This window comes from Vipera ursinii (assembly GCF_947247035.1).
Source record: "Vipera ursinii genome assembly, chromosome: 1".
Taxonomy (NCBI): Eukaryota; Metazoa; Chordata; class Lepidosauria; order Squamata; family Viperidae; genus Vipera; species Vipera ursinii.
The window spans coordinates 182,984,746-182,998,074 of record NC_139512.1 but is presented as its reverse complement, the minus strand read 5'-3'; the positions used below and the strand labels follow the sequence as shown (position 1 = coordinate 182,998,074).

At 47.8% G+C, this 13,329-nt stretch overlaps 1 protein-coding gene across 1 annotated transcript in view; it reads left to right on the top strand.

The window, feature by feature from the left end:
• The window catches only part of BARD1 (BRCA1 associated RING domain 1), a 96,220-nt gene that overhangs the window by 74,622 nt on the left and 8,269 nt on the right, over positions 1-13,329 (top strand). The window contains exon 7 of the mRNA XM_083354584.1: positions 3,382-3,487. Coding sequence (XP_083210710.1) covers positions 3,382-3,487 — 106 coding nt within the window. The remainder of the gene's footprint in view (positions 1-3,381; positions 3,488-13,329) is intronic.

Sequence of the window (13,329 nt, the reverse complement as noted above, 5' to 3'; positions counted from 1 at the left end):
ATGATCCTCCAAATTAAGCCGTGAATCCAGGAGGACACCCAAGTTGCGGGCCCTTTCTGAGGAGGGCAATAGCTCCCCCCATCAAAAGAGATGGAACATGTTGGACAATACGAGATGCCGGTATCCACAGCCACTCGGTCTTGGAGGGGTTCAGCCTGAGCCTGTTCCTTCCCATCCAGACCCGCACCACCTCCAGGCACCGGGACATCACGTCAAGGGCATCACTGGGTTGGCTCGGGGTGGAGATAAACAACTGGGTATCGTTGGCATATTGGTTATACCTCACCCCAAAGCCATGGATGATCTCACCCAGTGGTTTCATATAGATGTTAAAAAGGAGGGGGGAGAGAACCGACCCCTGAGGTACCCCACAAGAAAGGGGCCTTGGGGGAGATCCCTGCCCCCCTGCCACTACGAACTGCGAATGGCCCAAGAGGTAGGAGAACCACAGTAACACAGTGCCTCCCACTCCCAACCCCTCGAGCCGTCGCAGCAGGATACCATGATCGATGGTATCAAAAGCCACTGAGAGGTCAAGTAGGACCAGGACAGAGGAGCAACCCCTGTCCCGGGCCTGCCAGAGATCATCTACCAGTGCAACCAATGTTGTTTCCGTGCTGTAACCGGGTCTGAAACCGGACTGGTACGGGTCCAGTTAGTCTACTTCATCCAGGAATTGCAGAAGCTGATGCGCCACAACACTCTCAACAACCTTCGCTACAAAGCGAAGGTTGGAGACAGGACGATAGTTATTCAAGGAGGCCAGGTCCAGGCCGGGTCTTGAGAAGGGGCCTCACCACCGCCTCTTTTAAGGCTGAGGGGAAGATACCCTCCGCTTGTGCTCTTTTTCATTTACTTCTTTCCATACTGTGCATTTACTTCCTTCCATTCTTTCATCTTACAAAGAAGACATTTACTGCTTACTGTACAACTTGAATGCAGTATAATGTAATCTGACTAGCCTGAAACTTTTAGAATGTTTCCTTTTTTGTTTATAAACTTGAAATATCAGCATCATTTGACAGAGAAGCTGTTTACAATATAACTGATTCAGTTAATGAGCATGCAATTGACAATGCTGTCTCTACTCCTGAGAAAAAATGCCTTTTTATGGAGACCTGTTCAAAACTCCTTTCAACAAATTGCCATAAAATCATACAATTGGAAGGGTCATTGAATCCAACCCTTGCTCAGTGCAGGAATCAAAATTAAAGCATTCTCAAGAAATAGCTTTTCAGCCTCTGCTAGAAAGATTTGAAAAAGTGGAGTTGCCATTGTCCTTTGTAATGGGTTTTATTGGCTGGCTGCTTTCTTTTTCACTTATATGAATACCAAGCTAGATTTCTTCCATCTTATATCTGTATTAAAAAATATTTAACTTTATTATTTTCAATTTACCAAGCAAATGTGAGCCGCAAAATGAAGGGACAACACTGAGTTTGATAGAAACATTATAAGTAAATAATTAATTTATTTTAGGTTAATTTAAACTTTGAGGGACATGGGGATTGTTTTTTGGAAAACTGAAGACCTTGCCAATGATATCGCTAAATGGAGAGAATAGTCACTCAAGTTACTTTTTATTACTTGGTACAATTCAAGTACCAAATATTCCCCATAGCCCTATCAATCAATCAATCAGTCTATTATTACAGCCATAGGCCAACACATAAAATTAAACATTCAAATAAAACAGAACTAAACATACCCGAACACAAGAAGGCATAGCAATATGTTACAATTAATGATGTAATCAGTGAGTGTCCAAAGTCTGCCTAGTTTTACAGACAGTATAACAAAACCTATCTACCTTCAGAGAGATTGAGTCATACTGACCTGACAATAAAAATACATTGAGTATGGTCTAATATTGAATAAAAACATGTAATAAAATTAATCATAAAAGATTACTAAAAAGATCTAAAATATTTATGTTTCTGGTGAATCCCCAGGCTTGCACAGAATCTAGCCACCTGCACCATGATCATTGCCTGCTCGTCCTTAAGCAGCCACTGTAGACAAATACTTTCCAAACAACCAGGGTACCTATCAATTATGGGGAGGATATGGTTTTTCCGAATAGCTCTATAGAAGGAACATCGAAAGTGTATATGTCCAATGGCCTTCACCTCTCCTGAGCCACAGGAGCAGAGTCTTTCAAACAATGGTGGCTTTTTATACTTGCCATACAGGGCAGCCGATGGAAGCGCATGGCACCTTGTGAGCGAAAATGCTGTCCGGTGGTTTAGTGACTCCAACTAACTAAGATAACAAGCAGGTGTAACAACATATCTAATGGAGTCTGGAGCCAGAAATAGCGGAGCTAAACCTAAGTCCGCTTGCCTCTTGATGTCCTCTACCCTTTGTCACAAAATTTGTTTTGCTTGGTTGTAGTCCAATTTGAGTAGCCCTATCAAATTTTAGAATCTTTTGATTTGGAAGACTGAAACTCTTCAAGAAAGTTTCTTTAAAATGATCACTGGGGGTAGCAGACCAGTTAAATGAAATGCCAGCCAAAGTTGAGGGAATATTGTAGAGCCATCAATTTCACAGAAAACTATTTATGCCTGAGAGTAAACAATAACAGATGAAGGGACATCTGTATATCACAATCTATGTGGTAGTTTATTTGGAGTTGCATGTTTTCCTGCAAATAAGCTGCAAAAATATGTTCAGAAAAAAAGCAGGCATGGCCATGATAAGAGGGAAGAAAGACCTTAATTCATGGTAACATCCTTAACTAATCAGCTCCACTGATTTTGGCATTACTGGTAGACCTCAACTTACAACCACAACTGAACTCCAAATCTCTTGCTAAGCAAGACAATAAGCTAACTTACGACTTTTCTTGCCACAGTTGTTAAGTGAATCTCTGCAGTTATTAAGTTAGTAACATGGTTGTTAAGTGACACTGGGTTTCCCATTGTTTCTCAGAATGTCACAATAAGTGACCCTGGGACATATGCCAGTTGCCAAGCGTCTGAATTTTGATCATGTGATCTTGGGGATGCCACAGTGACTGTTAGTATGAAAAATGGTCTTAAGTGACTTTTTATTGTAATTTTGAATGGTCACTAAACAAATGGTTGTTAGTCGAAGGCTATCTGTACAGCGTGTTGAAAATTCTTGTCAGTGCATAATATAAGATCACTAAAAGGACCTGCTTAGTTAAAATGAATAATTTCAGTGTGTTGCCTCCTTTTTATATTTCTTTGCTGTTCTTTATCCATCTGTCATAAATGTTAGTGGTTTAATTGTTTTTTATGCAATTTTTCTTGTAAATATATGAAGAATATGAAAATCTTACAATGTAGTTATAATCAGATATAATCTAATCTTATCTCTTGTTTACTTAAAATTTACCTTTCCTTCTTTTATTAGTAATATATTTGGTCATAAACCTGTGGATTATGCTGAAACAGAAGAGATGAAATTGCTTCTAATGCAACCAGGAAAGAATGATTCTTCAATTATTCAGTATGCAGAAGTACGTATTTTTTCTTCATTTAACTATAGTTCAGAATGATATAAAGCTAGCCTTGTTAAGTGAGGGCAATGTATAAATCTCAACAATATTACAGGTGAAACTCGAAAAATTAGAATATCGTGCAAAAGTTCATTTATTTCAGTAATACAACTTAAAAGGGGAAACTAATATATGAGATAGACTCATTACATGCAAAGCAAGATAGTTCAAGCCGTGATTTGTCATACTTGTGATGATTATGGATTACAGCTCATGAAAACCCCAAATCCACAATCTCAGTAAATTAGAATATTGTGAAAAGGTGCATTATTCTAGGCTCAAAGTGTCCCACTCTAATCAGCTAATTAAGCCATAACACCTGCAAAGGGTTCCTGAGCGTTTAAATGGTCTCTCAGTCTGCTTCAGTAGGAATCACAATCATGGGGAAGACTGCTGACCTGACAGTTGTGCAGAAAACCATCATTGACACCCTCCATAAGGAGGGAAAGCCTCAAAAGGTAATTGCAAAAGAATTTGGATGTTCCCAAAGTGCTGTATCAAAGCACATTAATAGAAAGTTATGTGGAAGGGAAAAGTGTGGAAGAAAAAGGTGCACAAGCAGCAGGGATGACCGCAGCTTGGAGAGGATTGTCAGGAAAAGGCCATTCAAAAGTGTTGGGGACTTTCACAAGGAGTGGACTGAGGCTGAAGTCAAGGCATCAAGAGCCACCACACACAGACGGATCCTGGACATGGGCTTCAAATGTCGTATTCCTCTTGTCAAGCCGCTCCTGAACAACAAACAACGTCAGAAGCGTCTTACCTGGGCTAAAGAAAAACAGACCTGGTCTGTTGCTCAGTGGTCCAAAGTCCTCTTTTCTGATGAGAGCAACATTTGCATCTCATTTGGAAACCAAGGACCCAGAGTCTGGAGGAAGAATGGAGAGGCACACACTGCAAGATGCTTGAAGTCCAGTGTGAAGTTTCCACAGTCTGTTGATTTGGGGAGCCATGTCATCTGCTGGTGTTGGTCCACTGTGCTTCATTAAGTCCAGGGTCAACGCAGCCATCTACCAGGAGATTTTGGAGCACTTCATGCTTCCTTCCGCAGACGAGCTTTATGGGGATGCTGACTTCATTTTCCAGCAGGACTTGGCACCTGCCCACACTGCCAAAAGCTCCAAAACCTGGTTCAATGACCGTGGGATTACTGTGCTTGATTGGCCAGCAAACTCACCTGACCTGAACCCCATAGAGAATCTATGGGGCATTGCCAAGGGAAAGATGAGATACATGAGACCAAACAATGCAGAAGAGCTGAAGTTCGCTATTGAAGCATCCTGGTCTTCCATAACACCTCAGCAGTTCCACAGGCTGATAGCTTCCATGCCACGCCGCATTGAGGCAGTAATTGCTGCAAAAGGGGCCCAAACCAAGTACTGAGTACATATGCATGCTTATACTTTTCAGAGGTCCGATATTGTTCTATGTACACTCCTTGTTTTATTGATTACATGTAATATTCTAATTTTCTGAGATTGTGGATTTGGACTTTTCATGAGCTGTACGCCATAATCATCACAAATATGACAAATCATGGCTTGAACTATCTTGCTTTGCATGTAATGAGTCTATCTCATATATTAGTTTCCCCTTTTAAGTTGCATTATTGAAATAAATGAACTTTTGCACGATATTCTAATTTTTCGAGTTTCACCTGTATTTGTAATACTTCTCACTATTTTATCAAAGCACCTAAGTCATAAGAAATAAATTACAATTTAAGACAAAGTTATAAAACAGAGGTTCTCAACTTTTCTCTTATGTGATCTTATGTAATCATTAAATCATAGAGAACCACTGCCTGGTGGAACTAATTAATTTTGGGTCTCCCATGCTATTAAATTAATTTAATTTAATTTAATTTTATTGAATTTATATACCGCCCTTTCCCGAAGGACTCAGGGCGGTTTACAGGGTATAATTTTTAAAACATTAATACAAAAATTAAGACCAATTTAAAAAAGATTAAACTAAGTCCCTGCAACAAGCAGATCATAACAAAATAATGTAGCAAAAAATACAATTAGATTATAAAATGAAATAATAAAAATAGTATTAGGCATAAGAAAGTTAAAGCAAGATAAAGCTAGGGTTACAACTAAGAAGTATTTTTCTAAGAGCAAAAGTAGCAAACTAACTACTAACAGTTGGAAACACAACTTTGAATAGTTAGCTTAGTTCCATGGTGGCAAACCTATGGCACGCGTGCTACAGGTGGCACGCAGAGCCATTCCTGTGGGCACACGCGCTATCGCCCCAGAGGGAGGCAGGGCTGGGCTGCTCCCCTCCCCACATGTGCCAGCGCTTTCGCTTTCTTTCTCTGCAACGGGAGTCAGGGAGCAGCTGCAAGAGCTGGGTGGGAAGAGGTGAGAAGCCAGAAGCAGTGCATAGAAAGAGGTGTCGAGATGAACTCAAGGGCCAGGGAGAGAATGGGGAAAAAGATCGCTCTTGCCATGATCTCCCTTCTGCTGGCCTCTGGGAAGCCTGGTGGCACGGCTTGGCACGGCTACAGTGGGAAACTCCAGCGCCCTGGACTTGCAAGTGAGTTTCGGCACTCTCCAGGTTTTAGTATGGCAACGGGGGGAAACTCAACAAAGTGCTGAGTTCTCTTCGTGCATGTTTGTGGTGCCTTCACAAGAATGGCTGCTCCCCTCCGCCTTCCCTTCTCCCCTTAGCTAAGGGGCACTTTGGCATGGGCAGCTTCAAGGGGAGGCCCGGCTTCTCTCAGGGGGCTGAATTAAGCGCACGTTGGAAGGGGATCCTCTGAGTCAGGGGCAGCCAAATTTGTCCTCCAGCTTGGGAGAGGAGCTCCTTTCTTTCTGCATGGAGTTGACTACTGCCTCCTGCAGCACACAGACTCTGCTGTTTTTGGCGGCACTTCTGATCAGCTGCAGCAGCCCTAACCCCATCGCTGTTGAAGGAAAAAAAATGGAGTCTGTGTGCACTCTTGCCTTGCCTGTATCAGCCAGGCTCTCCATGGTGTTCTGCAGCTGATCAGAAGCACCACTGAAAACAGTGGAGACTATGTGTGCATCTGTTATGTGCTCACCCATCAGCGGTGCTCTCCATGCCTCGGATCAACTGCAGCACGCTGTGGAGAGCAAGGCTGATGTGGGCTAGGCAGGCTCGCAAAGAGACTTTGGTTTTTTCAGCTGGGCTTCGGTGCCTGGCCGGCTCTGAGCTGGTAATGGTGGATCACATGAATGCGGTCTGCCTTTCTTCTGCCGATTCAAGGGGCTCCTTTGGCTCCAATGAGCCGGCTACCGCCAGCCTGTGGTCCCCAAAGCTTCACCCCTTGGTGGCCACCTCTTCGGGGTGGCTTTCAGTCCAAACAGACCCACCGGCAAGTGAAAATCGGACCTGGGGGAGGAGAGTCTCTTCCCTGGGTGTATTCTTCAGCAACGTAGCCGGAAACCTCCCACATTTTTAAGGGATCGGGAAACTACAATGTCAGCAACAATTTTGCTTTAATGGATTTATTATTTGCAAAAGATTTTAAAGAAGTGAAAGATATGAAAAATAGTACCTGATGCAGATATAGTAAAAAAATAAATTCTGAATTATAAGACAGAGATGGCAGACATAATGGAAACATAAATGATAACGCAAGAGCCTAGATGACTTTATTACTGGATTTACAAATGAGGGTTGATAAAAATTTGAAGAAACCTTTGAGATAAAAGAAAGAAAGAAAAATTGAAGGGAGATCAAATCCTACAACAGCTTCTGAATGAATTAAGGACTAATATACAGAATCTTAAGGAAACAATACAAAGTTGATTCTGAGAACATTTTACAAACTTTTTGCGGACATCTGAATTGAAATATTGTTCATGAATTTATGAATGGGCAAGGGATGATTATGGGAAGAGGTGATCCATGTATGTAACTTTTGTGGAAAGTGGAGAAATGCTGCATTTGTTATACTTATGATGAAGACTGGAATTCATTTCTTTAAATATTGCTCTTTTAATACTTTCTTTTTTCTTTGCGCTTTTCTTTTTTCTATTTTTTCTCTCTAATCTCAATTTGTATTTTATTATTTAAAATCCTTAATAAAGAAATGTGTGTGTGTGTGTGTGTATGCGTGTGTATGCATGTATCATATCATATATCATATCATATATACCAGACATGTCAAACACAAGGCCCGGGGGCCAGATCTGGCCCGCGAAGTGGTATCATGTGGCCCATGAAGCCATCGTGGAAACAGTGAGGGAACGGCCCCCACTGCCTTGGCCCTGGCCCAGAGACCCTCCTTCTGTCCCACTCCTGCCCAGGCCCCCATAGGCACCCTTGATGCAAACGATGTAGAGCTGGCCATGCCCACCCAGTAGGCCATACGCACTCTAGCCACGCCCACCCAGTAGACCACGCCCACCCAGGCCATACCCACCCGGCCTCCTGAGGGCAACTGCAATGCTGATGCGGCCGTCAATGAAATTGAGTTTGACACCCCTGATATACACATATACATATACACATAAATGGCTTTGATAATCAGAAAGTGCTTCTGGCCCTAATAAAAGATAAAGGTTTCCCTGTCAGTCATGCGCGACACTAGGGCACAGTGCTCATCTCTGTTTCTTGGCTGAGGGAGCGAGCATTGTCCAAAGACAATTTCCTTGGTCATGTGGCCAGCATGGCTGTATGCCAAGGGCACACGGAACACTGTTACCTTCCCACCAAAGTGGTACCTATTAATCTACTGGCATTTGCATGCTTTTGAACTACTAGGTGGGCAGGAACTGGGGCAAGTTCCTGCCCACCTAGCAATGATCTCTGGTCCTTTCGCCACGGCCTCAAAACACTCCTTTTCCATCAGGCTGACCTGGACTGAGGGATTTTAATTATGTTTTTAATTTTTAACTTAATTTTAATTTTAATTTATTCTACTGGGGCTATTAATTTAATTTCTTTTTAACTTTTGTATTATTGTATTTTATTGTTGTTAGCCGCCCTGAGTCCTTCGGGAGATAGGGCGGCATATAAGTCCCAATAATAAATAAATATTTATTTATTTATTTATTTATTTATTTATTTATTTATTTATTTATTTTTATATACCGCCCTTCTCCCGAAGGACTCGGGGCAGTGTACAGAGCAAGGTAAGTATACAGTAAAACAATAGTAAAACAAATGAAGCCCCAAAATCTATCAGGCCAGGCCGGCTTGCTGGAATAGGTAGGTTTTTAAGTCACGCCGGAAGGTGCGAAGGTCGGGGGCCATCCGGATTTCGGCAGGCAAGCAGTTCCAGAGGGTTGGCGCACCCACTGAGAATGCTCTCCCCCTGGGGGCCACCAGCCGGCATTCTCTGACCGGTGGCACCCTGAGGAGGCCCTCTCTGTGGGAGCGCACAGGACGGAGGGGTGTTGACGCTGGCAGTAGGTGCTCCCGTAGGTAATCCGGACCCATGCCATGTAGGGCTTTGTATGTCATCACTAGCACCTTGAATTTCACTCAGAAGGCAACTGGAAGCCAGTGCAGCTCACGGAGGAGAGGTGTAATATGGGAGTACCGGGAAGCCCCCAAAAGTGTTCGTGCAGTTGCACTCTGTACCAGCCAAAGCTTCCGAGTGGCTCTCAAGGGCAGCCCCATGTAAAGAGCGTTGCAGTAGTCAAGGCGAGAGGTCACAAGTGCATGGGTGACTGTACACAAGGCATCCAGGTCCAGATAGGGTCGTAGTTGGCGCACCAGGCGAACCCGAGTGAAGGCCCCCCTGGTCACAGCTCCTATGTGATCTTCTAAGGAGAGCTGTGAATCTAGGAGGACACCCAGGTTGCGGGCCCTATCAACGGGGGGCAATAACTCACCCCCAATATTAAGGGATGGAATACTCTGAGTATCCTGGCATGCCGGTATGTACAGCCATTCAGTCTTGTCCGGGTTGAGTTGAAGCCTGTTCCTCCCCATCCATTCCCGGACCGCTTCCAGGCAACGGGACATCAAGTCGAGGGCATCACTGATGTGGTTTGGAGTCGAGATGAAAAGCTGGATGTCATCAGCATACTGATGGTATCCTACTCCAAAACCACGAATGATCTCGCCCAGCGGTTTCATGTAGATGTTGAACAGGAGAGGCGAGAGGACCGACCCCTGAGGAACTCCACAAACGAGAGGCCTCGGAGTCGACCTTTGTCCCCCTGCCAACACCGACTGCGAGCGTCCCAGGAGAAAGGAGGAGAACCACCGAAGAACCGTGCCTCCCACTCCCAGTCCCCTGAGGCGCCGCAGCAAGATACCATGGTCGATGGTATGGAAAGCCGCCGAGAGGTCTAATAAGACTAGGACAGAGGAATGTCCCCTGTCCCGAGCCCTCCAGAGATCATTCATCAGAGCGACCAATGCCGTCTCCGTGCTGTAGCCCGGCCTGAAACCCAATTGGCACGGGTCTAGATAATCCGCTTCATCCAGGACCTGAGGAAGCTGATGCGCCACCACACTCTCAACAACCTTCACAAGAAAGCGAAGGTTGGAGACCGGACGAAAGTTATTCAATGTAGCTGGGTCCAAGGTGGGCTTATTGAGGAGAGGTCTCACCACCGCCTCCTTCAAGGAGGCGGGGAAGCGACCCTCACTCAGAGAAGCAGATATGACTGCCTGGAACCAGCCTCGTGTCCCCTCCCGAGCTTCATAAGCCAGCCAGGAAGGGCACGGGTCCAATAAGCATGTGGAGGAGCTCAACCTCCTCATAATCCTGTCCACCTCCTTTGGAGTCACAGGATCAAACTCCTCCCAGATGACGTCAACAAGACTGCCCGTGTCCTGTTCGTCAGACTCTGCCCAGTTGGAGTCCAGGCCGGTTCGAATCCGAGCGATTTTATCCAACAGATATTGACCAAATTCCTCAGCTTGACCCTGTAAGGGCTCCTCCCTCACCTCTTGATTCAGAAGGCAGCGGGTCACTCTAAACAGGGCAGCCGGGCGATTATCTGCGGACGCGATGAGGGCGGAGAAGTAATTGGCTCTCGCCGCCCTTATCACTGCGAGATAAGACCTAGTGTGGATTCTTAGTCGCAACCGGTCGATCGACTGGACCTCCAATGGCTCTCTAGGCCCCGTCTCTGATGCTTCATCTCCCGGAGCTCCGCGGTGAACCATGGGGCTCGCTGGGATCTGCGCCGGGTCAAGGGCCGCAAGGGTACAACTCGGTCAAGTGCCTCCGTGGCTGCCCTTTCCCAGGCTTCCACTAAGGCATCCGCCGAGTTGTGAGCAGGGAGTGCAGGTGGGTTCCCAAGCGCTGCCTGGAACCTGTCAGGGTCCATTAGGCGCCTGGGGTGGTACCATCTGGTTGGCTCCGCACACCCACAGCGGGGGGGTGGCAAAGCGGAAGTCCAGCCATAGGAGGTGATGATTGGTCCATGACAGGGGCATAACGGTTGGAGAGCCCCCACCAAGATCATCCCGCCACCATCCAGATAAGAAAACCAAGTCAGGGGTGTGGCCTCCCTCATGAGTCGGTCCTGAAATTACTTGCGTCAGGTCCATGGCCGTCATGGAAGCCATGAACTCCCGAGCTAGCTCAGACGATCCTCCAAGGGACGGTAGATTGAAGTCGCCCAAAACTATGAGTTTGGGGAATTCAACCACCAACCCCGAGAGGACATCGAGTAGCTTAGGCAGGGCTGCCGCTGCACGATTAGGAGGAAGGTACGTCAGCAGCAGGCCCAACTGCGCCCCAGGACCATATCTCAAAAAGAGAGACTCACACCCGACTATCTGAGGAACGGTGGTCTCCCGCGGGCTTAGGGTCTCCCTGATAATTACTGCCACTCCTCCGCCCCTACCATGAGGCCGGGGCTGGTGTAGCACCCGGAAACCAGGCGGGCAAATGTCAACCAGAGGAACACCGCCCTCTGGGCCCAGCCAAGTCTCCGTGATGCAAGCCAGGTCTGCGTGCTCACCCTCAACTAGATCTCGAACAAGGGGAGCCTTATTAGCAATGGACCTGGCATTCAAGTAGACCAGTCTGAGCTCAGGAGGCTGCACATCTTTGCTCCCGGGTCCTCGGGGAAGAGACAGAGGGTCGGAGCGTCTCACCGCTTGTAAAAAGCGGAGATGACCCTCCCAGTGTCGATACGGCCCTCTGCTTGTGCACCTTCTGCCGTTCCCCACCGTCCTGGGAATTGGTAGTCCATCGGCTCGCCTCCGGGCTTCGTCGGCAACCGAACCCCACTTCTCCCCTTCGCGAACAATCGTAGGCCTGGCCTGCGCAATGGTTGTTGGACAGCCCCCCTTCGTCGAACAACCACAGCCCACTTCCACCCCCCTCCCTAATCCTACAAAAATTTTTACTAAGAAGTTGACCAGGGGTCTCTTGTTGGATTTATGCTGGAGGCCCCTGACCCTGCCCGACCATCTCTCAGAGGCCCAATAGTCGGGCCCTTCATCGATATTGGAGGTGGTAGCGAAGGCGGGTCGCACCCAGGAGAGGGGGGAATCCCTGAGGGCGTGCAGGTCCGTGCTGGAGTAGCAAAGGTGCATAGAGTCAAGAAGGATTCTGGGAAGGCAGTCCCATAGATGGTGATTAGCAGGAGGGTCGAGTCAGGGTAGGTGGGTATCTGGACCGTCACCCAGCCACTGCCACTTAGCCGGGTGAGCCCCAGAAGCAGGCCACTCCCCATCCTCTCACGATGGGTTGTGACTCTGTTTCCGGGGATAGTCCAGAACACACTGTGGGTGAAGCATACCCCATAGAGCTCCCACCTCTATGGGGCTGCAGGTGTAAGGCCAAGCCACTCTGCCACCGTGGCTTGCACCCAGGCCCATCATGTCCTATGGGGAGAGGGCAGGCAAGGAAGGTTAAGTGCAGGCAGAAGGCAAGGTGGTGAGATTCTCATCTGGCGTCGGATTCGGTGGTTCAGTCGCCCCTACAGTTCCCTCGCCGTACTGATACTCTGGGCGTTGTTCCCGGCCGCAGCTCCATAGGCCCCTACTGGTTGGGGACCATCCAGAGCGCGGCCTCCCAGAGGTACGGGAGTCCCAGGTCTTCAAAAAGGGGGTGAGGGGTTGGGAAACGGCATCACTGTTCACCAAAGCTGGCCGAGCAAGGCCCCAGACGTCATCACCGATGCCGCCGAAGCGGCCCGAAAAACAGCCTGAGCGTGGCCCAAGTACTACGCCACCATAGCTGTCGTCGCCGTCTCCTCTGGTCAGATGAACCATGGGCGTCTCCTTCGATACAAGCAGCTCAGAGACGCTGTCGCCGCCAGGAGTGGTCCGAGAAGGCTCAGAGCAGCGAGGAGGCGTCGGTATAGGATTGTGAACGGCCGCGAACGGCCCGGGAGCTGCCTGGAGATGCCCTGCTGCTGCCGTCACCACCGCCGTTGAAAGTGCCTCGAAAACAGTCCTCGCCGCGGCCCAGGGGTGGCCCGGGTACGTCGCTGCGGTGGCTGCCGCCGCCGTCTTCTCTGCCCAGCTGATCCGCGGGCATCTCCTCCTCCGGCTCAGAGGGCCATCGCTGACAAGAGTGGACCCGGGAGGCTCCGAGCAGCAAGAAGACGGAATGGGTTTTAAACGGCCGCGAACGGCCTGGGCGCTGGCTGGAGATGTCATGCTACCGCTGTCGCCGCCGCCATTGAAGGCTCCCGGAAAAAACGGTCCGTGGGAGGCTCGGAGATGTCGCCGTTGTCGCCGTTATCGCCGCTGCTGTTTCCTCTGCTCAGCTGATCCGCGGCGTCTCCTCTGATGAAAATCCGCTCAGACATGCCGCCGCTGCCCAAGAATAGATCGAGGCGGTTGAGGCAGAGAGGAGACGACGGCACTGATTACAACGGCCGCAAACGGCTCAGGGAGCGGGC